Genomic DNA, 27,594 nt, shown 5'->3' with positions numbered 1-27,594 from the left:
TCACTCATTATCTACTCCCCCTCATGTCGACTAAGGGCTGGGAGAAGTTTCAGAGTCCAGTGTGGCTTCTCTGAGTTACAGGGGGTCTCGGCGTAGCAGTGCATGTCCATATAACGGTTGCAAATGGATACTGTCTTCGTAACAAAAAGACACACCAAAAAACATCCAAATACCTCCATGCTGCTCATATGTAATGTCCGTCTTGTATTGAAGCTCCGAAATGCGAAATTGTCCTGAATTTTTTTTTAAAAGCTCCTCTTCCCGGTTCCTCCAAATTTGACAAACCGGGAAGAGGAGCTTCGAGAAGCTTCCGCTACAAAACAAGCTTGAAATATAGACTTTTTTTTTTTTTTCCAGGACAATTTCGCATTTCGGGGCTTCAATACAAGACAGACATTACATACGAGCAGCATGGAGGTATTTGGATGTTTTTTGGTGTGTCTTTTTGTTACGAAGACAGTTGGTATCCATTTGCAACCGTTATATTGACATGCACTGCTACGCCGAAACCCCCTGTAACTCAGAGAAGCCACGGAGGACTCTGAAATTTCAATTTTGGGTGAACTATCCCTTTAATAATTCATGCATGGAAGGGTTATAAAGGAATGCTTGTGTCTGCCTGATGTACAGGTAGACACACTGTGTCTTGCTGCTTCACCACTTGTTGAAGCAGAGACAACAATAACACTATGTCTTGCCTTGTTACACTTCAGGTGAGCACACTGGTGTTAAGCTGCGTTCACACCGGACCTTTTGTTTTTAGAACAAGCGACGAGTTTACATGTTAAGTCAATGCAAATGAGCGGTTTAATCGCCCAGGCGAAAAAACGCTGGGGCTCGGAGCGACAGCGACGGAGCGTCGGAGCGTTGAGTCGCTCCCGTCGCTCGAGATGAGAAATCCCAACTCTCCGGCCGTCAATCGCTCGTCGCTCAGCTCTGATTGGCTGCCGTAATCCCGTCGGTGCCGGTGTAAACAGAGACACATGGCAGTGGGCATGATGTCATCAAAGCGAAAATGCGAGTCTGTGGCTCTGTGCCAAATTGACGAGCGTCTGCACCTGAGCGACGGAGCGTTTTTTTCGGAGCGATACGAGCGACAGCAAAGGTCCGGTGTGAACACACCTTTAAGCTGCGTTCACACCGGACCTTTTGTTTTTAGAACGAGCGACGAGTTTACATGTTAAGTCAATGCAAACGAGCGGTGGAGCGTTTAATCGCCCAGGCGAAAAAACGCGACAAAAATAAAAGCTCCGGTGTGAACACACCTTTTATTTTTGTCGCTGTCCCTCGTATTGCTCCGAAAAAAACGCTCCGTCGCTCAGCTGCAGTCGCTCGTCAATTTGTCACAGAGCCACAGACTCGCATTTTCGCTTTGATGACATCATGCCCACTGCCATGTGTCTCTGTTTACACCGGCATTACGGCAGCCAATCAGCGCTGAGCGTCGAGCGACTGACGGCCGGAGAGTTGGGATTTCTCATCTCGAGCGACGGGAGCGACTCGAGCGAAAAAACGCTCCGACGCTCCGTCGCTGTCGCTCCGAGCCCCAGCGTTTTTTCGCCTTGGCCTCAGGGTCTTAAATAATCTTAAAAAACCTTAAAAAATTCTTAATTATTCGATTTTTTCCTAATGTATGAGATTCTGTAATGTGATGTGTGTTTTGATATAATGTGTGTATTTTGTTGACACTGTGTGTAGCTTTTTTTCTCTGGGGTGTTATCACGTGAGGACGCTGATTGGTGCCGAGGTTATTTATACCGCCTCCTCCCTCACACACACCTTCAGTACCTGACGAAGGTCTCAGGACCGAAACGTTGTTCAATAAAACCTCTGCAAGTGATGACAGTGTGCGGGAGCTTTTTCTCATGTTGCTCGACCACCTGGTCTTCTCCTACGCACCTGTCCGTCCGTGCCGGTGTGCACAAGTTTCAGCCTGGTTTCGCCTTGGCGATAAAACGCTCCACCGCTCGTTTGCATTGACTTAACATGTAAACTCGTCGCTCGTTCTAAAAACAAAAGGTCCGGTGTGAACGCAGCTTTAGGGGTGTTTTATAGGGAACATCCCATTGACTGGACATTCTGGTGTGTATGGACAACAAAAACTATGAGTAAAGAAATAATGAACTGATAAAGAAAATCTCACAAAGTAATATGTAGCACAAAGAAACATAGACTAGAGCTCTATCAATCATTTTGCTGCTTTTACTTAGGAGCTTAGGTTGATATAACAACATACAGAAGTGACTGTACTAACTCTGCAAATGCACTGGGGTCCAATTTCACTAAACTGAACAGGTTGGTGGTGAAAATGCTTAAGTAGATCTTCTCTGGTAAGCAGGAAGTTGTGTCTCTGGTGCATAAAGCCTTTGTTGGAATCACCTAAATAATAGTTTAGTTGCAGTAGTGACTCCCCTCACCTTGTCTGTGTTGTGAGGATGGGCTGCTCGGGGCGGCGACTCTGCTGCAGATCCTCGAGGCACAGAAGAGTCACGTCCTCGTCTGTCCCGACTGGTCAGCAGCTGTTTGAGGTGCTGGTAGTCTGGTTTGTCTTTGTAGTCCAGAGTTTTCACATAAAGCAGGAAGGCAGCCACTTCGTCTGAGGACAGGGACAGAGTGAGGGACATTTACACTACGTTCAAATGTTTCAACTCAACTATCTTGGATAAATCCGGATGAGTTGAATTTGTATCCTTCTCTCCCACACACACATTCACACACACACTTGGCTGATGCATAAATTGGCTCTTATCTGTGTCAGACAGAGGGGAGTCAGTTGCTGTCATACATCACACACACAAAGAAAAAGCCCGCACACAGGTGTGACCTCTAACACACCACAAGTGTGTCAATGGGACGGATGTTTAAATGGTACCAAGTTGTTCTGGAGCCTCAGGTCACAGTCAAGGTGACAAGGTTTGGTTCTGTGATGTCAGACAGCTTGACTTATTATTGTATGATCTCATCAGACATGCTAGGGCCATTTTCATGTATTTACTCTGGTCAGTACCCCACTTTTAATTCACAGACATTATGACTACATCTGATATCTAATCTCACAATGACAGTAGTATTAACGCCTGCTATACAAACGGCGGTGCAAGATGGCGGCACTCTCTAAAGCAAGACCCTTGTGTTATGTATATACTGTGTGTATATAAAAAGAATAATTATGAGGCTACAAAAACAAACACATTTTATTTTATAGTGATTTATAGCAGATTTTGCCAATAAACCTTATTATTACACACTGGACCTTTAACTGTAGGCCAAAATCATTAGAATTAAAAGAAATAAAGACATGAAATATTTCAGTCTGTGTGTAATGAATCTCTACTGTATAATATGTGAGTCTCACTATTTGAATTGAACTACTGAAATAAATACTGCTGTCAACAATTCAAATTTTTTTAATGCCATTAATCTCAGCATTTTTAAAACATAAGTAAGCAGAATGTTTGTGTTAATATAAGTCTTAAATAGTTGTATCTTCCGACAGCAATCACTTCTATAGAGTGTTTGGTCTGAAACACGGGTCTGTCAGTCACTCTGCTCTGCTGTAAGCCGAGGAGAAAACTTTCCTTGTATCCTACAACCTTTATCCAATGAGGAGAGAGAACGGCATAAAGGGGCGGTCCTCTCTGTGTGTGCAGCCAAGGGATGCGCGTGAATGTGGTGACGTAGGGACGAGGGCGGGGACTGCTAACTCCATCTGCTGACAGGAAGTTAGCCAAAACCACCGGATCGCTTACTTCTGCTTTGAGTGCTGAGAGTTAAAGCAGAAGTAAGCGATCCGGTCGTTTTGGCTAATGCTGCGTTCCAGGCCGGCTTTTGAAACCGTAAGTTACAGCTTCAAGTCACAACTTACGACTTTGTAGCGTTCCAGGCAACCCGCAACTCGCGTTTCTCCGACCTGTTGCCTGTGAAAGTCACTATAACAGCCACTCGTAACTTCCAACCCGTGAACTCGTACCAGATCGAACTGGTACGACTTCACAGGTCAGAAAATCACGAATTACGGGCTGCCTTGAACGCACCATAACTTCTTGTCAGCCGACGGCGTTAGCAGCCCCCGCCCTCGTCATGGATCTATTGGTCCTCGTCCCTACGTCACCACATTCACACGCATCCCTTGGCTGCACACACAGCCCTTCATGCTGTTCTCTCTCCTCATTGGATAAAAATTGTAGGATACAAGAAAAGTTTTCTCCTCGGCTTACAGCAAAGCAGAGGGACTGAGAGACCCATGTTTCGGTCCAAACACTCCATGTAAGTGATTGCTGTCGGAATATATAACTATTTAAGTCTTATATTAAAGCAGAAGTAAGTGATATATTTGTGTTAATATAAGTCTTAAATAGTTATATCTTCCGACAGCAATCACTTACATAGAGTGTTTGGTCTGAAACACGGGTCTGTCAGTCACTCTGCTCTGCTCTGAGCCGAGGAGAAAACATTTCTTGTATCCTACAGTTTTTATCCAATGAGGACAGAGAACGGCATGCAGGGCTGTGTGTGCAGCCAAGGGACGCCGTGAATGTGGCGACGTAGGGACGAGGACTGTTATGGTGCGTTCAAGGAAACTCGTATTTTTCTGACCGTGAAGTGGTACCAGTTCGATCTGGTACGAGTTCACCGGTCGGAAGTTACGAGTGGCCGTTATAGTGACTTTCACCGGTAAAACAGGTCGGAAAAACACGAGTGGGTTGCCTGGAACGCTACAAAGTCGTAAGTTGTGACTTGAAGCTGTAATTTACGATTTCAAAAGCCTGCCTGGAACGCAGCATTAGCGAAAACGACCGGACCACTTACTTCTGCTTTAACACAAACATTCCGCTTACTTCTGCTTTAATTGCGGGTTTTTTTTTTCTTGCTCGAAATAACAGTGAAATGTATTATGTAAATATGAATGGAAAGTATAAGCAACATCCAGTGATGTAATACCAGTGGTTTTAAAAATGAGTGAGTGAAGATGGCACAGAGAGAGCAAGGCCGTTTGGTCAAAAGCTTACAAAAAAAACCTGCTGTGATTTAAAAAAAGTTGTGGCGTTAATTAAAACGCATTAACTTTGACAACCCTAGAAATAATAATATGATACTATATACTAATATGATAATAATGAACTTTTCAGTGATATTCTAACTCATTAAAATGCACCTGTCCTCTATTTCTGACTTTACTATGTACATTCATGACTGATTCTGTTTTGCAGGCACATGGAAGGTGGAATCAGTAAATTGCACCAAGAGCAGATTACCGCTGTACTGCTGTTCTCTGAGAAGTGAAATGTGATGTTGGAGAGATATTTCCTGCTGTGTTAAAAGAGCCAACAGTGAACCAGCTCAATAACAGCGAGTCGTTTCATCCAGTCAAACAGCAGCAGCCGTGGCCACAGTGGAACTTTGACTTAGTTTGTTTCCAAGAGCTTTCTAAACTTCGGAGCGACCGAACCTCGTCTCTTGTCTTAATTTCCGTTGCCAGCTGTTGTGAGCACATTAGACAAACTTAACATTACTCTCAAGGACATCAGTGTCTGGAAACATCCCATCATTTTTCATGCTTTACATGATTTTTTTTAATTTTTTTTTTTATGAATGGAAAACCATCCCGTTTATGCATACAGGCATGTTGGTGTAGAACAGCATTACCCATATGCTCTGTGCTTGTCAGCCCACCACCTGAATTAGTCTGAATTAGACGGTGCCCTGCGGCCCTGGCTTACCTGTGCTGGCTGCGCTCACTGACAGCTGCTGGACCGACTCTGGCAGATTCTCCATCAGTCTGAAAGAGGAGGAGAGGAGGAGACGACAGTGAGGAAGTGAGGGCGTCAACATTATGAGAGATGGAGCTCAGGGGTAGTTAGCAGCACTGGAGCGACGCAGCAGGAGAACAGGCTGAATCCAAGAGCAGGAAAACTCTCCCACGGGATTTTCATACATACCATCATACAGAGCAAAACACTTTTCATCGGCTTACAAGCACTGCAATGCACTCCAGTCCAAATATACTGTAATCTTTCCAGCAGTTTAACATTAAAGCAGAAGTAAGCGGAATATTTGTGTTAATATATAGTTCTATCTTCCGACAGCAATCACTTCTATAGAGTGTTTGGTCTGAAACACGGGTCTGTCAGTCACTCTGCTCTGCTGTAAGCCGAGGAGAAAACCATCCTTGTATCCTACAACCTTTATCCAATGAGGAGAGAGAACGGCATAAAGGGGCGGTCCTCTCTGTGTGTGCAACCAAGGGATGCGCGTGAATGTGGTGACGTAGGGACGAGGGCGGGGACTGCTAACTCCATCTGCTGACAGGAAGTTAGACAAAACCACCGGATCGCTTACTTCTGCTTTAAAGTTATATGCTTCACCAAGAGTTTGATTGAATGACTGTTAGATATGGGATCTGTCCTCCATTCTGTGGATTTCATTTTCAAATCCGTTAGTGTTTTGTCAAAGTCACAGTAGATATCTAGGGGGATAAAAGAATCGTATGAAGATCCTGCAAGTGGCTACCACCGGCTGTTTTAGTGTTGTCATGCGATGCTTTCTGCAAGATGGCTGCTCAGACTGACTGGCGCATGATCATGATCCACGTTTCTGTGTGTTCTTCAAAATATAAACATTGGATTACAGTATATTGGTAAAAAAAAATCCAATTAAAGAACGAGACAAGAGGCGTGGAACATGTCGCTGAAAACAACGACAGTGAATCAGGTGCAGTCAGCTTCGCCTCCTAAACATTTATCAGCTGCTTGAAGCAGATGGTGACACCCCCCCCCCCCCCCCCCCCCCCCCCCCAAAAGAAGAAAAAAAAAACTGCCTTAGCCCAAATCAAACTGTCAAACTCATCAGTTGAAAAGAAACTTGCTGATATTTCATCTTGGACAAAAGAAGTACTGCTTTAGATAAAAATTCACTGTGAAATGACATCAGAAGAGAATGCGCATGGTGCACCACAAGGTTAGAGTGCTGGATTAAACTGACACGGTCAAAGGCCCATGATATGAAAACATTCATTCAATGGAATGGATGGAAATATCATTTTATATATTTATTCATATATTTGAAGGCTCTTTAACATACATTGGGGTGTTTGACTTGCCTTCCCGCCCCCACATTGTGAGAATTGACAAAAACATCTCAGGCTTTCTAGGTTGAAATCCATGTGGTTTTACAAACTGTTCCCTCAGTTGTCATACAATGACAATTAGTTTTCGAATTTGCATAACCCCACCCCTACCTGTGGGTACCAGTAAGGGGGCGGGGCGGGGTGAGCAGTGGCTTTTTTACTAGCCAAAACCAACAAATTGCTTCACTATTGTATTTTGACACCACTAGTTGACAGTCATCCTAGTACCATATACCGTCATCCTCTTCTTCTCAATCAATTGTGCTGTGTAGACGATGACCTTTCAACTTTTCTGGAATAACAGTACTGTATATCTATTCATTATACTCTATTCATTAAATACATTTCAGGAGGGCATGTTCTGTACAGTTTTGGTTGGCAGTGCACTGAATGTGATTAGAAATGAGAAAAAATGATCAAATAATACAAATTAAATTAAATACTTAAAACATACAGAGAGCTGTAGTAAGATGGTGAAGAAGATTAAATGTATAAATATCTGTAACACGGTTTTCCTGGATATTATTTACAAGGGCCTGTGTCTAAATAATTGTAAAGAGTCATGTGAATGTGAGATGTGTTGCCGACATCGCCGCAGACCCCTGGTGCCTTTTACGTGGGCCGATCCTTGAGCCCTTTCTGTTATGAGCACACGGCTCATGTTGTGGGTGGTCACTGTGTTAGCCTGAACAAGCTTATGTTAGTGAAGTGTGTGGCTGGTGACAGCTGACAGGCGGCAACAGAAACATTTCAGGATGTGGACATGTTGACATGTTGTTTATCTAAAGTGAAGAAGTGAAACTCACTCTGTCTGAAGCCTGTGTACAGACCCCGGTGCCTGTCATTAAGGTGCTTAGGTAAGTCTGACGTGTTTCCAGCTTTCATCTGTATTGTTCTGAGGCGCTGCTGTTTGCACACATGTGGATTCGTGTCAAATGCAACATAATGTCTGGACACCAGCCTTGCAGTTGTGTATTTGTTTCCCGTTGTCGCCACAGACCTGTTGCTCCTCTTGCACTTGCCACTGGCACTGTTATTGATTACTCTGCCTGCCTTCTACTTCTATTTGAGTTTGATGTCAGACTGAAAAAAACTTCTGTGTCTGAAACGTGAATTTCTAAAGACTGACTATGCATTTATGTAAATATATATGAATTTTAAATTTGAAAGCAAGGGAAATCTCAAATGTGTTCAATAGCTACAAGAGAGAACGGAGAATAGAGTTAACAAGCTGTAAGTTACAAGTCCAAATCAGTCTTAAAGAGTGTGATGATGTTCTGAAAACAGTCTATGTGGAGCTTCTTTCAAAGTAGCACAGTCACCAAATGTGGGAACCTGGCCTGCATAATATCCGGTAGTGAGAGACTTAAACACAGCAACGTGCTGCTTAGTTGAGGTGGGAGTGTTGTGTCTTGATTTCCCAGGTTGATTTTGTAGCATCTGCTATGCACCATCAGGCTGTCAATCAATTTAAGTCTTGTAAACAAAGGTTTTTATTGATAAAGTAGGTCTGACTCAGTACCTAAGAGTTGTCTACATATATAGCCATATTCTTGCTGTGTAACAGACAAATATGCAAGAATATTTTACACAGACACATAATTATCGACTTCTGGGAGAATTTAAAAACCGTGATTATTATACTGCTCTCGTCAGTGCCCAAAGGAACACATTCTACTCTAAAAACACTAGTACAATTACCTAAGTGACACTGTTACTTCAAAGTTGCTGCTCTGCTGCTAAAATGCCACACCACCTGTTTCATCTCAGGTCAGAACCAGTACAGGGGAGCACCTACCTGGTCTTGGCCTCCTGGACCTGAGCTGGGTTCCTGAGAACATGGTCCCATGGCAGAGACCGACACAACCAATGAAGGAGACAAAAGCCCAGAATCTGGAGGTCGCTGCGTCTAGATGGAGCTACAGAGAGACAGAAGAGATGAGGAGGTCAAAAAACATTGGTCTGTAATTAACATCTTTACATCCTGTAGGCTTTTTTTTTATCTGTTAAGCATCCTAATAATTCCACTACAGGGTTCAGTCTGTGGAAGCTTTTAAAGAGGAACTATGCAAGTCCGCTCGCTTTTACTCTGTTTTGCTAACCCTCCTCCTGGCCATGTGCATTTGTTTTTAACCAAGCTGGCGAGAAAGTGATCCATGGTGCAGTGGATGACGTTATATATCATATTTAATGTTACAATGTGTATATTTGTGGAGACTTATCTGTCATAAACAAGAGGTTACAGAGCACGTTGTCGCGGTGCCACAGAGACGAGAGATGAGCTGTGAACTCCACTTTTTTTTTTTACACATCAGAATGTATTTACAGGTGTTGGGTAATGCAACTGCACATTTAAAACTAAGATCACTGCCTCACTATTGTAAGCATCCAGCGCCTCATGTCCCAGTTCATACACATTTGTCCAGACTTGAATTGTATGTAGCCATTGAAGGGATTTCATACAGGTATTAAACTGATTAAATGCTCTGCGCTTACACAGCACTCAAAGTGTTCTCACCTCAAGCCATATTCACCCATTCACACACATTTATACAGCATGTCTTCACTTTCAGTGCTTCTCACATGCGTACGCTTGGGGTTTAGTGTCTTGCCTAAGGACAGCGGAGGATCAAACCACCAACCTCCTGGATTAGTGAACAACAGTTCTATCTCTGGAGCCACAGTCTTCTCTTCCTGCTATGTATTGTTTTGATTTATTACATAGGGATGTTATGTATAAATAAAATTGATTTGACTTGACAAAAAAAAAAAAGAGTGAGAATGCTTGTGTGTGTGTTGACATGCTTGGTCAATAAAGCTGATTCAGATGTAGCCATGGAGACAGGAGATGATGCTTCCAGCATTGATATTTCTGGACGAAAGAGGAAGTAAATTCTAAAACAGGGATGCTCCACATACGTCTTCCATACATAGATCCATACAGTCCTCACAGTTTCAAGCTGGCTTCCCACCATTAGTGACAACAGCCGAGTTGACGAGGAGGAGAGGAAGAACAACAGGCTCTGACATAACGGGAGTGAGTTGTTTAAGACGGGAAATTGTATGAATAACTCTGAGTTCCTTTAGAATAAGTCAAGATGTTGGATGTTGCGTCTTACTGCGAGTGTGTGTGTGTGTTTGCATGGGTCTACATTAATGTGTGAGATTTATCGATACGTGTGAACCAAGTCCATCAAGAGGGGTCGAGCCCGCGGAGTTTTAGCAGCTCGATACTGTAACGGCCGCCACACGTCTCGGGAGAAATTACCTATTGACTGGCTCCATCAGAGGGGAGAAATCTCCTCCCTGAGCCACGGCCGGCATTGATCCTCCACAGCCAACAGTCTGCTCTAAAGAGGAAGTGTGGTCACTGGCACACAGGACCAGATTACATGGAGTGTGAAGGCGGTAATCTGATTACATGTGTGCTTTGTTCACACTTTTTTTTTCTTACCCCAATTGTTTTCGTCTTTATAAATACTCAACATTATTTACTACTGGTGTCTTTTTGACATTATATCGTATCGTTCATCTCACTTCAGCAGCGCCACAGCATACTCCTGTACATCTCTCAAGTTTTACACACAAACTTGTGTTTTTAATGTCTTGCTGTCCAGGTCACAGCTCAGTTATGAAATAGTGCTGCAGTGTGATGCAGCTGTCCTGCTGGGCCGGTGACAGAGCTGTCAGCCAATAGGAGCCAGCGGTGACGCCCTGCTGTGCTGTCCAGTGCGGCGCTGCCCCCCCACCCCATCTCCATCACCTGTCTCTACCTCAGCCTGTTAAGTTTTATTTGCCACGATTGTTCTGTTCTGTTTCTACGGGCTGCAAGGAAACTTAAAGGGATACTTCAACATTTTAGCAAATTGGCCCATTGCCATAAACCCTATAGTTTTAGGAGTAGGTTCATTACTTTTAATTGTTGGTGTTGTGACCTGCACATTCACCACGCTATGAGATAATAACGGAACATTACGAGCAAGTTGTTTTCAAAATTAAATTCATGCAAAACAGCTGATGTGCATTCCCATCTGGGGCAGTTTTCCGTCAAGCAGTCTCTGCATTTGCCTCGAAAACATCTCTGTTCCGTTATTATCTCATAGCGTGGTGAATGTGCAGGTCACAACTTGTCCACCAGAGTGTTTTGGAGTTGTTGGATTGTGTATTTGGTGTATTTGATGAGTTTGATGAGGGAAACCAAGAAATTCAATTAGCCTTCATAGCGTAGCTCTGAGCAGCTCGCCACTCTGCTCCACCGTTCTAAAAATAGCTTGCACCGACAAGTAAAGCTAACGAACCTACTACTAAGACTATAGGGATTATGGCAATGGGCCAATTTGCTGTGATAGAGTGTGACTGTGATCACTGTGGGTGGTGATGCACCACCTCGCTGACTTTTAGTGGACCGCCTCATCCATTTGTTTTCTGTTGTGTGTATGTCAGTGTTGTTTCTTTAATCGAAAATAGATTAAGTGTGGCCATACAGAGGATGTAAAATGATGGATTGTAGGTGGCCTTCTATTCATTTCATCAAACACTCCAAGTAAATTAAGATCTTCTACTTGCGTTTACTCATTATTGCTGTTACATGTTTTTGATTGTTCCTGAACAGAGAAACATCCTTCATCTTCTGGTTCCTAACTTTTACCTCCTCTTTAAACCATGTATATTATTTTAGTATGTTTGGAAACACTTTATAATACGTACACACTATTAAACATTAGTTAAGTTAATAAATACTGAATACTTTATTTATAACACATGAATACTCATTACTATGTAGTTTATAAATACAGTTACTGCTTATCAATGATGAGTAAAACACTTTTAACTGTGTTTATAAACTACATACCGTACTAATGTGTTATAAATCATGAATTCAGTATTTAATGCTTAACTAATGCTTAATAGTGTGTACTTATTATAAAGTGTTACCGTATGTTTTCCTTTTGTGTTGAAGGTCTAATGCTAAAATCTGACTGCACAATATAACATGCTGTGTTGTGTGTCATTTCGGTTTCAGATTGTTTCCTTCATTTCAAGAGGTTTAAACCAGTCGTTACCAGAATGGCTGAAGCCAAATCCAGCTGACATTGGGGAGGGAGAAGCATACACTCTGGACAGGTTGTCAGTTTAACACACAGCTGATCAAGTGAACAAGCATTCGTACTGTTGGGCCATGTAGAGTTGCCAGTCGACCCAACTTGCAAGTTTCTGGACTGGTGAAATGCAAAGTCCTAACCAGTCAGAAGATGTGAACCCTGAGCTTCAGAGGCAGCACAGCAGAACAGCATATACTATGTATCACCTTATTCCAGTGGTGGAAGAAGAATTCTGAATAATAACTTATAAGGGGAAATACTAAAAGCACTATACTCAGGAAAAGTATTTGTATTGCGTAACAAGTACAGTTTCTGCATTAAATTCTTACTATCAGTAAAAGATAAAAGTATCTTTACAAAACTGGCTTCTGTGACAGTACTATTACATATGTATATTAAATCTGGGATTGTAACCATAATCTATTAAATCCAGGGTGTATGAGTTAGCAAACCAAAAATATGGAAATGCATGATGGAAATATAGTTTTAATGTTTTGCATTTAAAATATTTTTGTACATTTCCTCAATTGAAAATTCTCATTAACTGACTTAATGATAGTGTAATGTGCTCAGTGATTATTTTTAAATAGAGATAATGTGTCTTGTACATAAATAAAACCGACTTATCTTTACATTTAGCTCCCAGTTCAGGGGCAGCAAAGCTCTGATACTGCAACAGTAAAACTGATCTTGACTGATATCTTTAATCTAATGCAAATATAAAGAGGTCATTGTTTGTTACACTTCATCTCAACAACTCTGATAATACCAGTTAGGTTTGTTTGCCTTTGCGTTAAGTCAGCGTTACTCTTTGGCTTCCTATTGTTCTAAATAATTACACAGTACTTCTTTGCCACTGAGGGCCTGTTGAAGGACAATAAAGATGAAAAATACATATGATACTGACACTGGAAAAAGTATAGCGATTCCCTGAGCACCATAATAGATTAACAATTAAAAAGATCAACAACTACATTAAGCGTTTGTGCCCTCCGTGCATGCTCTAGGCACAGCTCATATTAGTATTTTGCGCGTCTGCGCTTCTGTATTTAACGCATTCTGCCCTCTTATGAGGAAGAGGCAGAGGACAATGAAGGGATATGCGTGTGCATACACATACACTTAAACAGCTCTCAAAGGAAGCATGGACATGCTCGAAATACACACGCACCGCGCACAAATACAAAACACCCACATAAATACACACACATTCTCTACATGCTTTAGACAAGGAGGTGAGGCAGAAATGATGTTGTTAATTATCTCCCATTGTTATTCAGATTCCGTAAAGCGTGCTGCGGTGTCACACTCTTAACCCTTTTTGCTTCGCAGTCTTGTCGTTGGGAGATGGTCTTCTGTCCGACGGACGCCCACCGACTGGCGATAATTGCACCGTTTAGCTCCGCGTTCAAAGGCCTGCCACTCGCGGGGCCGTGTTTGCCAAACCTCACCATGGCAACCTGTCAACATCTTTGCGGGTATTGGTGTTATCAGGTCAGAGCGGGGCAGACAGGGGCTCTGGTCCTCGGTCATAATCTCTACACGGCAGTAGAAAATGCTTTAACACAACATCTGGAGGGATACATTTTCATAGGGTTAACCCTAATTATTATACCTACATTATTTTTTTTTTTCATTTTTTCATCTATATTGTCTCCTATCATGAGAGTTGACACTTATATTTGTATTACTCTTTATATCTTTCTCGTGCTATTTATGGTTTTTGTACTTGCCTTTTATAGATGAGCTTGTAAATTTGTATGTCATTGATTGATTGTCGGGCTGTCATGACCATGATGTTATTCACCTTGTCTATTTAAGCACACACCAATCAGGTCTGATGAAGCAACATGTGAAACTGGAGTCACAAGCAGGTAACATTCTGATTTTTTTGTCTGAACACAAGAAAAAAAATAACTACTAAAACCTACAAGAAGACAGAATGAATATAATGAATCTCAAATGATTATATTTTGAGAATTATTATGAAATCTAAGTAATATAACATATTGAAACCTTATTTGCCATCGTGCTCTTCTAATTGCTTGCCAGTCAAAATATCATTCACTGTCAACACATCATAAACTGTGTTGACCTGGCAGTTTGTGCCTGACATCAAGCCTCAATCTCGGTGGGTAAAGCGGTCTCCGGTCAAAAGCTAATGCTACTTGGTACCTTGTTATGGAAAAGTTTGGGAACCCCTGATCTAGTGTGTGTTGGAAGTTTTTTTAATTTTTACTGGATACATTTTCATGTTTGCTCCCCATAGCTGGAGGTTTATGTGGTTTCTTTGAAGAACAAGTATAATAAAGACATTAACTTGTGTTTAAAACAATGATTATCATCATCTCTGTCAGCCTTCCAGCAAACTTGTGTCTCCAGTGAGAGCACTTGGTGGAAAAAGCTATAACAGTTAAAGCATTTATTTTATATTATGCTACTCATGTTGAAAGACATATCGCTGTTTCCTGCTCCCCCCCTTTCAAAATCATATTACCACTAACACCAGTTCCATGTAATAATGGCTGACGGGACACTTTCCTCTCCTCTTTTATTTATCGATTGCGTTGACAGGAAACGCTGCCGTGGCGATTAGGCAGTCTGAGCCACGCTGTTATACAGTGCTGAACCGGAGGGGGGGGGGTCGGGGTTAGCTTAGAGGTTACCTGTGGCGCGGGCCTCACTCTAACCAAACACCAGAGCTCTTAATTAATGGGAGATGAATACATGATGCAGGTTATGACTTCGGCTAATTAGGGAATTGTTAAATAGAGACAGGACGGTGCTGGGGAATTCAGCGGGGGCTGCAGATGGAGAATCGATGGTCAGTGAAGACGGGGGAGCATGTAGGCAATTTGCCAGTTAATGTGTTCCCAATATCAGCTGAGGAGGGTGGAGGGTGGCAGGGCAGGGAGACTGCTTTACATGTATTGACAAAAAAAAGACTGCAGAGCCAAAGGACAAAGATTAGAGAAGGGTTCCTATCAGTTCTGTGAAAACACCTAAATGCGAGCAATTATGAACATCCTACACTTAGTAACATCAGTAACCTAAAGCAAGGCAGCATCTTTATCGCATTAGTAGTGAATTTGTCAGTTGTGCCACTGACGCATCAAGCACCAGGACAACACTTCTGGGAAAACAGGGCATTTGTAGATAAAAGATTGATATCTAAGAAGTTACCCTCTTTATTCACTTAACTCTAGTGCAGTCACACTGTAAAGGGATGGTTTCATAGCCAATGGGGAGAGGAGGAATACTAACACTGTAACCAGTGATCTTATGTCCTTTCTAATGTCAAGACAATACTTGGCTTGTTTTCCCACTGATGGATTCATTTATTATTATCTTAGTAGGTTCTGTTTCATGTACATAAGGTGCTAAAAGACCATTCTTCAAAAAAGAGGATAATAATACCAAACAGGAACAGAAAAAGCTGTTACATCTAAACACACCGCCTATAAAAAGCATTCACCCCCTTGGATGTTTTTCTTTTATTATTTTTATGAATTAAATCGTGATCAATAAAATGTAACTTTTTTGACGAAAATGTCCCCACAAAAACTCTTTAAAGCAGAACTATGCAGGATTTGGGCTGTAATTATTGTGGCTCAGAGTCACTGTGATGGTAGAGTGACCTGTTATGAGGTGAATGGGGTCTAGGCCAATGCGCTCACCCCCCCACTGGCTGAAAACCGCACTTGCAAGATCAGTCCTCCGTCTCGGTGTCCCAAATCTCATCAATGGATAGAACTATCGCGAGAAACTGCCTTACGGCAGTACGAGATAAGAACGCAGATGACGTCATGCATGTCATGAATCGTGATTGGTTTGAGTTCGGAAAGTCGGAGGAAACCATGGAAACATGAAATGTTTAGAAGTTCGGCTTGTGGCTAACACGGAGCTAATGCTAACACGGACACACACACACACACACACCATGGATCTTTTATAAGATAATGTAATACATCATGACACACACATACCTTCGCGTTTTGGAACCTTTATTCATGTGTGTGTATGTCTGTGTCTTTGTGTCTTTGTCTGTGTGTGGCCGTATTAGCGTTAGCTCCGTGTTAGCATTAGCTCCGTGTTAGCAGGGCTTAGCAAACACCGCTCTCTACCTTCAGCAGTAAACACAAGCACGTGTAGGGAGGGGGTGGAGGAGGTGGTGGCGGCTAGTTTTTTTTTTTTACGACAGTGACATGTGCCTCCTAGAACTGTGGGGGAGCCCCGGAGAGGGGAAAAAAGAGAAACCAACGAAGGAGCGAGCTATTTCCGGCCGAGTTGCATAGTTCTGCTTTAAAGACCCACTCCCGTGAAAATCATGTTTTTTGAGCTTTTCACATGTTCCTGTGGCATTTTTCTTGTGTTAGAGCACATATCAGCAGAAAAGGAAGTGCAAAATTGCATTTCTGAGTTTTTCTGCCTTCAAACTGCTGTGAACCAATGGCAGACTCAAACTGGCAGTTTCAGGGAGACTGGAGCTGACGTGTCACAGCTCCAGGGGAGGGCACTAGTGCTACAAGCTCCCGCCCCGCTCTGCATCTGGCTCAGAGGTGAAGGGCTTCACAGCTCGGTGTAGCTGTCAAAGTATAACAGGTATAGCTCACCTGGTAGAGCAGCTTGCACTGTGAGCAAGGACTATGCTCTAATCTGGGATCGAATCCCAGTGTGGAGTTTTACACTAAACGTGCTGAATCTGTAATTGTACAATGTCCAGCTGTCAGCGAGCTGGGGGGTGGGGTGCGAGGAGGTGGCTGGGCGGGAGCAAAGCAGAGCAGTCTCCGCCCACCCCCCAGAGGTGCATTGCTAATGAGCTGGTTTTAAAATGACCAAAAAGGGTCGCGGGAGGGGGACTTTAATGTCAAAGTGAAACTGGATTTTTACAAAGTAATGTAATTTAAAACTATATAATGTAAAATAAATGATTGCATAAATATTCACCCCCTTCAAGTTAGCATTTAATAGATGCACCTTTTGGCTCTCAATTGAAACAGGTCAGTCACTTTATAGGGGTGAATATTTATGCAGTCATTATATAGTTTTCATTAATTGACATCACTTTGTAAAAAATCTAGTTTCACCAGGAAAAAAAAAGCCTAATCATATTGACCATGATTTCATGTATAAAAGTGATAAAAGAGGAACATCTTAGGGGGATGAATACTTTTTATAGGCAGTGTGCATCAAAATCCAGTGCAGATTACAGAATGTGTCTCCTAAAGTGTCATTTGTAATCTGTTCTATTATATTAATCAATATGAGTGAGGTATTGTGAAATACTATGAATTACTTCAATATTGTCTTACATTGTACACAACAGATGAACGTGGCATTGACACAATACTGATTTCTCAACCACACTATTTATTCTATTGTATCGACTGAGTCATTGACTGTTTATGAATACTTAGCTATGGAGCTAAAATATGAGACAGTTTCTTCCTGAAAAAGTCAGATTTATATGTCCTTTCTTCTATATTATTACCACAAATGTTCTTTTTGAAACTAGAGTGTTGTATTATAGGCTGTTTGCTGCCTTGATAAAGATAGTGAGTACAACTTTGTGTCTAGTTAATCAGCCTTTAATATTTGGTGTTTTTCAACATGTTCTGTCAAAATGAGAGGAAATGTTTCAGGAGATGAGATCAAAAGACTGAAGTCTGAGGAAGAGCGTTGTCCTAGAAAGTATCACATGAGAGGGGCCAACTCTGCAGTAACTCTCTCAGCTGACTAGTGGCCACAGGTGAGCTGTCTACAGACGTCCAAGCGAACAAACAGTTTGGTTGGCAGCCAGACGCTGTTGCATTGTCAGATGGCAGTGGGAGGATTAGAACATTGCAGTTCAACTCCATTCACTAGAAGTCTTGTTTTACCAGTATCGTTTTGTGTGGTGCACAGCGCGATCACTCACCAAAATGGGAAAGATTACTTAACCCAGCAGGCCTTGTTCCTTGTCAAATTAAATGCAAAGGTAACCACAGTAACAACTCGTGCTGGGTCACATTCTCCGCTGGACATACAGTATATGGAAGAGGACAGTGGCTTTTAGCGTGCTGCACTAGCTGCACTTACCTACGAGACTTGCTGCACATTGTGACAGCTACAGCACATAATGTTATGAAAGGAAAGTATGGGGTGAAATTACTGCCAAAACTCCACAAACCCGCAAAGCATGTTTTACTCACGCCCAACAATTCACAAACAAACTCAGTGTGTTTTGCAAATACAAAACATCATTCACAAACTAATGCATTTTGTTTCACAAATAAGAAATGCACCTATCAAATAAATACACCATGCTTCAGAAACAAAAAACATATTTCTTCAAGTAAAAGGAAAAAAATCCTTCAAGTATAAAAACACAATTCTACAACTACAACTACAATTCTACAACTACAAACACAATTTTACAACTACAACTACAATTCTACAACTACAAACACAATTCTACAACTACAACTACAATTCTACAACTATGGAACTGTCACGTGACTTTTGGCAGTAATATTCCACCCTCCGCGCTGATCCACACACTTTGCACTCACAGCCAGACCTGTAATTCGCACTCCACAACAACAGGTGGTGCTGCTGAGTCAATAGGCCTATGTCACGGCACAGCTCATAGCCCGAAGTACAATTCTCCCCCAGCTGCTCCAGGGAAAGCAGCTGGGTGTAGCACTGGGTTTTAGCCTCTTCCACCCACTTTGGAGCCCGGTACACCACAACAACGCCGGCGTCCAGCGAGGGGAGGCTGCCTTAGTTTATTATATATCCACCACTTGATCCATTGCGTCACACCACGGTTTTAGTAGCATTGTAGCGAGCGGCTAACTGGTAGCATTAGCGGCTAGCTGGTAGCGTTAGCTACCAGCTTGGTGTAGGCACCAAATGTGGGGGCTCTGGGCTGCCAAAACCGTTGTGACTAAATCTGATGTTTGTTAAGTTTATAAAACTAATTATTGAACAAACATTACTATTTCTGTGTGCACGTTTTTGTAATTAGTCATGGTTGTCATAGTTGTTAGCTTTGCTGCTGCTGACAGCTAAGTTGACAGCAGCAGCAAACTAACATCAGGACGTCAGCTGTCAAAACCCTCCCGTTGTCGGACACGACATGAAACTACTCCAGTTAGCTCAGTCATGTTGGAACTAGGATATCCGCTGGAAAATAATATTTTTTTCATGGGCCGTTTATTGAGTTATTGTTTATTGACATTGCTAACGGCTAACAGCTAACGGTTAGCCCAGCTAATCTAAAATGTTTGGTCAACAATTCGTTTTATAGACTTAATTAACATCAGAGTAAAGCTAAAACCTCGTCCGTATTGTTCTCATTAAAATTACGTGATGATTATAAATAAAGTCATCACGGCCAATGTCTATCAACCAGTCTATGCTATCAACAATACAGCAGGCTAAAGGTGGAATGGAGCGTCATTCTCCAGGAAGTGGTGGATATAACCAGGGTGACTACCAGGGATTTTTAACGATCCAAAATCGCCGAGCAGTGTACACCCACCTCCGATAGTCACCCTGGTTACGGAATAAACTAAGGCAGCCTCCTCTTGCCGGACGCCGGTGTAGTAGTAGGCCTACCCCGGCTCCAAAGTGGGTGGAAGAGGCTAAAACCCAGTGCTACACCCAGCTGCTTAGCTGCTTTCCCTGGAGCAGCTGGGGAGAATCAGATTAATCAGCAGTCAGTTTCACACCTTATTCAACTGTGAGGACTAGTGCGAGGAGGCTGAGGCCAGAGCGATAGATATAACAATTGTTACAAGATGTTATATCTATCGCTCTGGCTGAGGCTAGTGCTAGTGCTAGTGCTAGCAGGAGCCCAGCCCACCACAACGGCTCTCATGTCTGTTACAACATAAAGTTGCCGGTGTTTACAAACTGCATGAACAAAACGCCACACTCTACCTAAATTAGTTCATAACAATTATTATAACTATTTATTGTTCGTTTTCAAGTGGCACCACATCGTCTGGACCCCACTTTTGGGAGATCTGTCATCTGTTTGGGTTGAGCCATGGATGTATTATATTGGGTTGAGCAGGTACACAGCACTTCGGGCTATGAGCTGTGCCGTGACATAGGCCTATTGACTCAGCAGCACCACCTGTTGTTGTGGAGGGCGAATTACAGGTCTGGCTGTGAGTGCAAGTGTGTGGATCAGCGCGGAGGGTGGAATATTACTGCCAAAAGTCACGTGACAGTTCCATAGTTGTAGAATTGTAGTTGTAGTTGCAGAATTGTAGTTGTAGTTGTAGAATTGTAGTTGTAGTTGCAGAATTGTAGTTGTAGTTGTAAAATTGTGTTTGTAGTTGTAGAATTGTAGTTGTAGTTGTAGAATTGTGTTTTTATACTTGAAGGATTTTTTTCCTTTTACTTGAAGAAATATGTTTTTTGTTTCTGAAGCATGGTGTATTTATTCGATAGGTGCATTTCTTATTTGTGAAACAAAATGCATTAGTTTGTGAATGATGTTTTGTATTTGCAAAACACACTGAGTTTGTTTGTGAATTGTTGGGCGTGAGTAAAACATGCTTTGCGGGTTTGTGGGGTTTTGGCAGTAATTTCACTCCATAGGAAAGGCTTACCGAGGCCTTTGTGGGCATCCACGCTGGTGTACTCGATGGTTCCATTGTGGCCCTTCTTGGGGTTTTCCTTGTATTCTTTGTGGACTCCATCAGGACAGTATCTGTAGGACAGCCCATAGTCCACCAGGTAGACCTGGAACACACATCAATGATTCATCATGTCTTCTTAGAGGTGTACTGTAATCTTCAAAATTTGCATCATTAAAGGGATACTTCACCCAAAATCCATAATTCACCTCTTTTCTACTCACCATACTGACCGAGGTGTCCTGAAGTCGCGACATGAAAAAGTTGTTGGAAATTCATTTGGCTTCAGGACATATGGGTCAGTACAGACGAGCAGTATGGAGGATCTGGATGTTTCATAGTGTGTGTTTTGGAAGATTCAGAAGTGAATTCTATCCGCCACCATTATATGAAAACCGTCACCAGCCGGACCCCCCCTGGAACTCTTAAAGAGTTTTGATGACTCTGAAAGTTCTCCAAACCCTTCCTTGGCATGACAGTGAGTAGAAAATTGGTGAATTATCGATTTTGGGTGAAGTATCCCTTTAATATAATTTACACAAAGAAACATAGTTATTTATTGTTCTACATAGTGTGTGCAGCTTGTAGAAGAGGACAGACCTCGCTACTATATAGTAGTTAGTGGATATCTCTGGAGGACCAACCTTTTCAGGGTCTGTGTATCCCTGCATGAGGTTGGCAGCTTTAATGTCTCCGTGGACATACTCGTTTTCATGCATATACTCCAGCACATCCACCTGGAGCGGGAGCCAAAGACATGCATGGAAGAATGACACAGGTCAGTATTTGTTCAAACGGCTTTGACTCTCAAGTTTCTATCAAAGCTGAAGGAGCTCCAGCTCCATCCAGCTTCTTTATACAACAATCAATAGACTTAAAAAGATCCAGAATTGCTTGATTGTGATCTCACCAGTTCTTGGCCGAGCCGGAGCACAGCGGTCTTTGTGGGATAAATTTTCTTCCAAACTTTCTGAAGGTCGCTGCCCAGTCGGTCCATGACCATAAAACGATAACTGAGTTGGGGAGAGAAAGGTCAGACGTAAAAACCTTTTACCCTCAGGCTTTTTAGTTTGAGAATGCTATAGAAACCACATAATCCCAAATACAAAATCTGAATAAGAAGTTAAATGAAACCTTTAAAAAGAAATTAAAGGTTTGCAACAACTTTGCATTAAATGTGGGTGTGGAATTTCATCAGGTATTAAAAATTAAAAATATGAATGTTGAATGAAAGGCAGTGACTGTAATATAGTATTCTACGAGTCTTGGTTAATGCATAAAAGTGAGGAGGGGGCTGATTTAACATAGTAGCAAAAAATGTTAGGCACAGCAAGTAAGACACGTGGGAAAAAACTCTCCCAACAGAAAGTGGAAAAATGTACATGATGAAAAATTGAAAACAGGAAACGCATTTCATGTCTAAAAATGTAGTTAATGCTCAAAGTTAACACTGGAATTTCAAGTCTTCTTTTCGAGGCAAAGACACAGTTCACGTGAAACTGAATGAGTCAATAGATAAGAAAGACCTCTGGCTGAAATTCTGACTTGTGGTCAAAAGAAACAGTCAAAGACACGTTAGCCTTGGAACTTTGCTCCTTGACTCAGCTGTGGCTGGAAGGCTGCTGCCTTGAAGGATTGGAGCAGATAAATCCACTATTCCACTCTGAAGGAGAACACAACCAGTTGTGCCCATGTTTTTTCAGCTGCAAGACTCATACATTTCACACCAGTAACCAGAATTCACCACAACCAGAAACAGTGACGCTCACAGGGTCAAGTGTAAAACAGACAAAAGTCAACCTGGCCTTGTTGTAAAAGCCCAGCAGGTGAAGTAGCTTGAAGGTCTGCCCATTGAATGTAAAATCTATTATTATCTGTGATAAAGGAAAATACAAATAAAATGCTCCAGTGAGAATAATATGAATTGAAAGGGGAATTGCCTTTTTTTTTCCAATGTGGACCTTATTTCTAACATACAATACGATCATTTACTCACCCAGATAACTTTGGTGTCATTCTGACGAAATTAGATCCAGCCGAGAGCCGTGCATATAATGCGAGTCTACAGGGCAGCGGAATGCAGCCTCTAAATATCATTATCTGCCGCGAAACTTGTTCATTTCACCAATATTTTGTAGAGGTTAGTAGGTCAACCTACAGACCCCAGAGGTTGATAACAGGTAACCCCGGACTCAGAGGGGAATAGCACTAGCGTATCATAACAAAATATTGGTGAAATGAACGAGTTTCGCGGCGGATAATGTGTTATTTAGAGGCTGCACTCCATACACCAAAGTTATCTGGGTGAGTAAATGATCGTATTTTATGCTAGAAATAAGGTCCAGATTGTAAAAAAAACGGCAATTCCCCTTTAAATAGTACAGTTATCTAACGGTGAAAACTACTGTATCATGACAGTCCTTTGTAAGTACCTGAGACCATTACATTCAACGATTCCTGTTCCCCAGTAGGTTGGGATCCCCAGGAAGTCCAGTTTCCTGCTTTTCATCCATTTTTGCCCTGGAATTATATTGGAAGAGGAATAAATACGTACAGTAAATATATCTACACACACACACTTCTTTACACTTCTGCTGCGTTGGACCATATAGCTACAGTACTAACAAATCTGTGGAGGGAATGGCTGGCAGCTTGCTAAACTTATTGAAACTAATTCCAACAATTTACCATTCTTATGAGTCTTGACCTAAGCTTCGGTCCAGCTCTCCTCTTCACAGAGGAGTCTGAACAACAGCCCCTAAACTCTATGGATGGCAAAAGCTCTGCTCAGACTCCAGATTTGTCCTTGTAAGTGTAATAATGCATCATGCAAATGTCAGTCTTACAGTGATGAGGGTACAAACACACAACCGCAAACACATACACACAAAGGCCCCAGACAAAGCAGTGGGGTCTGGCTCAGGGCTTGATGGCGACTGGCCTGACTGGCACTAAACCAGACTGGCAGGTGGTCAGGGGCTCAGCGGAGGCCCGGGCATCATTACGTGTGAGTGGCTTCCTCTCTCCAAAAGACGGCACTGGAGAGCCCAGACAAGCACGGAGAGGGGAGCTAACTACCACTGAGGTGCATGTTTGCTTTGGCTTATTATTAATTACTGTGCGGCGCGCGGTAAAGCCTGTGTCTGTGGCCACTTCATCAGTCAAACACACTCGTGCTGCCGTGAGCTGCCGGGACGCTGGACAGGTGGTGCTACTCACTGTTCTCTGGTTTGGCTGCCCTTTGGTAGAACTTGAGCTCCGAAAACAGGGGACCATTCTGCTGGTACTCCTGCAAATACAAGCACACAGTAGCAACTCTTTTATTAGCTCTGGTAAGAACCGCACCGGGCTAACTGACTACATCACAAAGTAGAAGTACAATCAAAATGCCCAGATGTATTCTCACTCTGCCTATTTTCCTTGTTTCGAACAGAATAGAATAGAATCCACCTTTTTCCGGCGTCAAAAATGTAAGCCCGTTTTGCTCTATCAGTAGAATTGAATGTTTACGTTTCCATGGTTTCAGTAGTTGCGGTAAACGCATGGATTTTTTTTCTTTTTTTTCACTGAAAATCTGTAAAACGCATGGATCATCACGCCAGCTTTTAACAATGGATGTCAAACAAATGGACATCCATTGTTAAAAGCCTGCGTTAATAGATCCATGCATTTATCACAACTGTGACAACTAGTGAAACCATGTAAATGTAAATATACAATTCCACCGAAAGAGCAAAACCGGCTTCCATTTTTGACGTTTGGAAACTTGTGGATAGAATAGAATAGACTTGAATAAAATAAAATAGAATAGAATAGGAAAAATACTTTATTCATTCCCTTGGGGGAAATTCAGGTGTCCAGCAGCTAAAAACACATTTGACACATATGAAACACACACAGACACAGAGCACCTTAAAAGCCCCGTTTCCACTGCAGGAACTCTGGGGTAACTTTACAGAGTCGTTGGTGTGTGTCTCCACTGCAGGAACCGTCCCCAGAGGACTAAAGTAGTCCCCGCCTCGGGGTAGGTACTCGCAGCGGCCACAAAAACACTCCTACGGGGCATGAGGTTTACTCGGTGCTGATTGGACATACTCAAAACACAATGATGACATCGCCTAGAGTCCGGTGGGTCCTATACCGGTCCTACTCTGCAGTGGAGACACAGTGAGAGGACAGCTCCTGGAAAGTTCCTGCCTCCTAAATCTTTACCATTTTTGCTTAGTGGAAACGTGGCTAAAAGCTCTGTGTGGGCCTCTAAGTTCAGTGTATTTTGTCAGTTACAGTTGTCTTAAAATGCTGGACTGAGCTGCTCAGCTGCTGCTTCAATTGAAACTATTTTCAATTGAAGCAGCAGCTGAGCAGCATCCTCAGGAGGATGAACCTTTGAGTTGAACTTTAATTCCAAGTACGAAATTCCAAACTTGTCGTAATCTGTGTGGATAGACGACAACAACGACCTGTACAAATCTAAAATGTTTGGATTCAGTTAAAATATTCAGTGCATTTTGCAGCAGCAAGCATCTTTGAGCCGATGTGTTCAGGATATGTTGTCTTTGTGACCTCTGTTACGACAACAAATGTCAAAACTCAGAGTTCTGTTCCCTCTCTGCCTGAGTGGGATATACTGTATATTGAAGGCTATCCCTTCATTGAAATGGCAGTAAATCATACAACGCAGACACATTTATTTACTTGTGGGGGGGATTATGAGATTGTATCATTGTTTGCAGTCTCATATTTGTTTCACAGTGGCCCTAAACTGGATCACATGAGGGTGAAACAAAAAAAAAAAAAAGAGGAAACATTACAGTTTAATCTGTCCAGGGCCTTGACAGCGAGTCCTTTCTCCTTTCAGTACGGGCATTTTGAAGTGTACTGAAATTTCAGAAAGCATTAATGTGTCCATGAAGGATGGATAGACTGTACTCACCAGTTTTATAACAAAGTCTGCGTCTTCTGCCACAGGTCTGTCCACATCATCGGAAGCTTGACAACAACAGGAGACAGAGAAAACAAATCAGATATAATGAGGATTAACATGTTATTATAATATGTTAAATCTCAACTCTTGGGTCAGGTCAAAACAGCAGAAACTTTGAGAATGCTGTCCAGTGTATAGTAGTATATAGTAGCTGACAAAGGTCTTTGTCAGTTTAGACAGGTTTCATAAGGTTCAGGGCACATGACACATCTTGGAATTCCTGTCGTAATCTGATGTGTCTAATCAGCTTTCACAAACAAGAGCAAAAGAGAGCAATCTCCCTGACACAATCTATCCAGCACAAACAGAGTTAAACTCATCAACATGCATGTACATGAAAAGGTGACAGTGTGGATGCCTACAGTGTGTGTGTGTGTTTGTGTGCGTGTAGGTGTGTCATTAGACACAGTGTGCTCATTACAGTACCAAGATAGATCAGTCCAAAGCCTCCTTCACCAATCTTCCGTCCCAGCCTCCATGTCTTTTTCAAGGCTGTGTCTCTCAGTTTAAAGCCTTCTGGGAGCTCCTTGGGTAAGGCATTCTTTCTCGGTGGTGCCATGGAAACTGAACAAGTTTAAGAAAATATGCTGGGAAATATGAACACAGATTAACATTAACATCACATTACTGATTACAGAGGAGGAGTATTGTTATAACATTAGCTAAGCTTTCTAAGATAAAATTGTAAATCCATTACACAGTAGTGTACTAACTGTAAAATCCTACACTTTACAATTTATGAAAACAAAAGTGGAACAAACACAAACGTGGATAACTTTAACGTAACGTTACACATTTGGCAAATTGAAAAGCTGGTAGTTAATCTAAGAAAGTGCAAGTCAGGTTCTTCAGCAATAAAACTAACGTTATGACATTTAATACCTTGAACCTTGAAACTTTGACATTTCAACAATAACAGTTAAGGACGGTTGACCGTTAAAACAACAGAGAACTGTTGAACACAGAAACGTTATCCGACGTGGACAATAAGTTAATTGGTTGGGTTAAATAGCCTAATTTACATCCTGTGTAATTTAGCGGACACTCAGAGGACGTCTGGGAAAGTAACGTTAATTTGACTGGTGATAAGCATGTACACATAACTATACAGCTTTTTATAAAAACATACACTAACCTCCGAGTCGAAACACACACGTCGTCACCTCGGCTTCTGGGGCAAAAACGTGTCGCTAAACTTCCAAGATAAATATTATAAAGTCAATGTCTTAATGTAGTCTGTAATCTTTCTCTTTCATTTGTTCCTCGACAGCCCGGTGTGAAACAGAAACAACACTGCACCACTTCCTGAAAGTCGTCCCTCCCGCTACGCCGCATAGCCAATAGCATGCCAGGAAAAGTTTCTTCACGCCCAATGACCAATTAGAAGGCGGGAGAGGCGGGCTATGCAGCGATAAGCACACATAACGACAAATCAACACGCTCCTACATGTAATCGGTTTTCTGATGAACTGAAAGCCCGACAGATTCCTTATTTTCAAACCATTTAAAATAGATATCCTCATATGGATTTATGAAAGGAGAGGATTCACGAGAGTATGTAGTCTGGTTACTTAGTCTGTGAATAAGAGGAAAATAAACTCAGCAAAAGCCAGTGAGTAGCCTACTGTTGTTAAAAAAAGACGTCCAGACCTATTTCTTTTTTGTTATTATTCATTTATTTTAGTGATTGAAATGACAATGATAAGCTTCATAGCATCATAGCTAAATACATCTGTATCTGTCTTTTAC

At 42.1% G+C, this 27,594-nt stretch overlaps 1 protein-coding gene across 2 annotated transcripts in view; it reads right to left on the bottom strand.

Moving 5' to 3' along the window:
• Positions 1 to 27,157, bottom strand: part of LOC310997884 (serine/threonine-protein kinase VRK1-like) — a gene marked incomplete at its 3' end in the record, with an annotated part of 30,669 nt that extends 3,512 nt beyond the window's left edge. Inside the window, exons 1-11 of one of the 2 annotated variants that reach the window (XM_083987709.1) lie at positions 26,981 to 27,157; positions 26,272 to 26,409; positions 25,795 to 25,850; positions 24,081 to 24,150; positions 23,294 to 23,381; positions 21,772 to 21,874; positions 21,506 to 21,598; positions 20,835 to 20,967; positions 8,925 to 9,045; positions 5,721 to 5,779; positions 2,418 to 2,596 (exon numbers count right to left, since the gene is read on the bottom strand). In XM_083987709.1, the coding sequence (XP_083843835.1) occupies positions 2,418 to 2,596; positions 5,721 to 5,779; positions 8,925 to 9,045; positions 20,835 to 20,967; positions 21,506 to 21,598; positions 21,772 to 21,874; positions 23,294 to 23,381; positions 24,081 to 24,150; positions 25,795 to 25,850; positions 26,272 to 26,404 (1,035 nt within the window). In that variant the 5' untranslated portion in view covers positions 26,405 to 26,409; positions 26,981 to 27,157. Of the gene's footprint in view, positions 1 to 2,417; positions 2,597 to 5,720; positions 5,780 to 8,924; positions 9,046 to 20,834; positions 20,968 to 21,505; positions 21,599 to 21,771; positions 21,875 to 23,293; positions 23,382 to 24,080; positions 24,151 to 25,794; positions 25,851 to 26,271; positions 26,433 to 26,980 lie in introns of both variants that reach the window. The other variant, XM_083987708.1, reaches the window with a different exon arrangement.
• Between the last annotated feature and the right edge of the window lie 437 nt (positions 27,158 to 27,594).

This window comes from Trachurus trachurus, assembly GCF_905171665.1.
Source record: "Trachurus trachurus genome assembly, chromosome: 15".
Lineage (NCBI taxonomy): Eukaryota > Metazoa > Chordata > Actinopteri > Carangiformes > Carangidae > Trachurus > Trachurus trachurus.
This window is presented reverse-complemented; position numbering and strand designations above follow the sequence as displayed.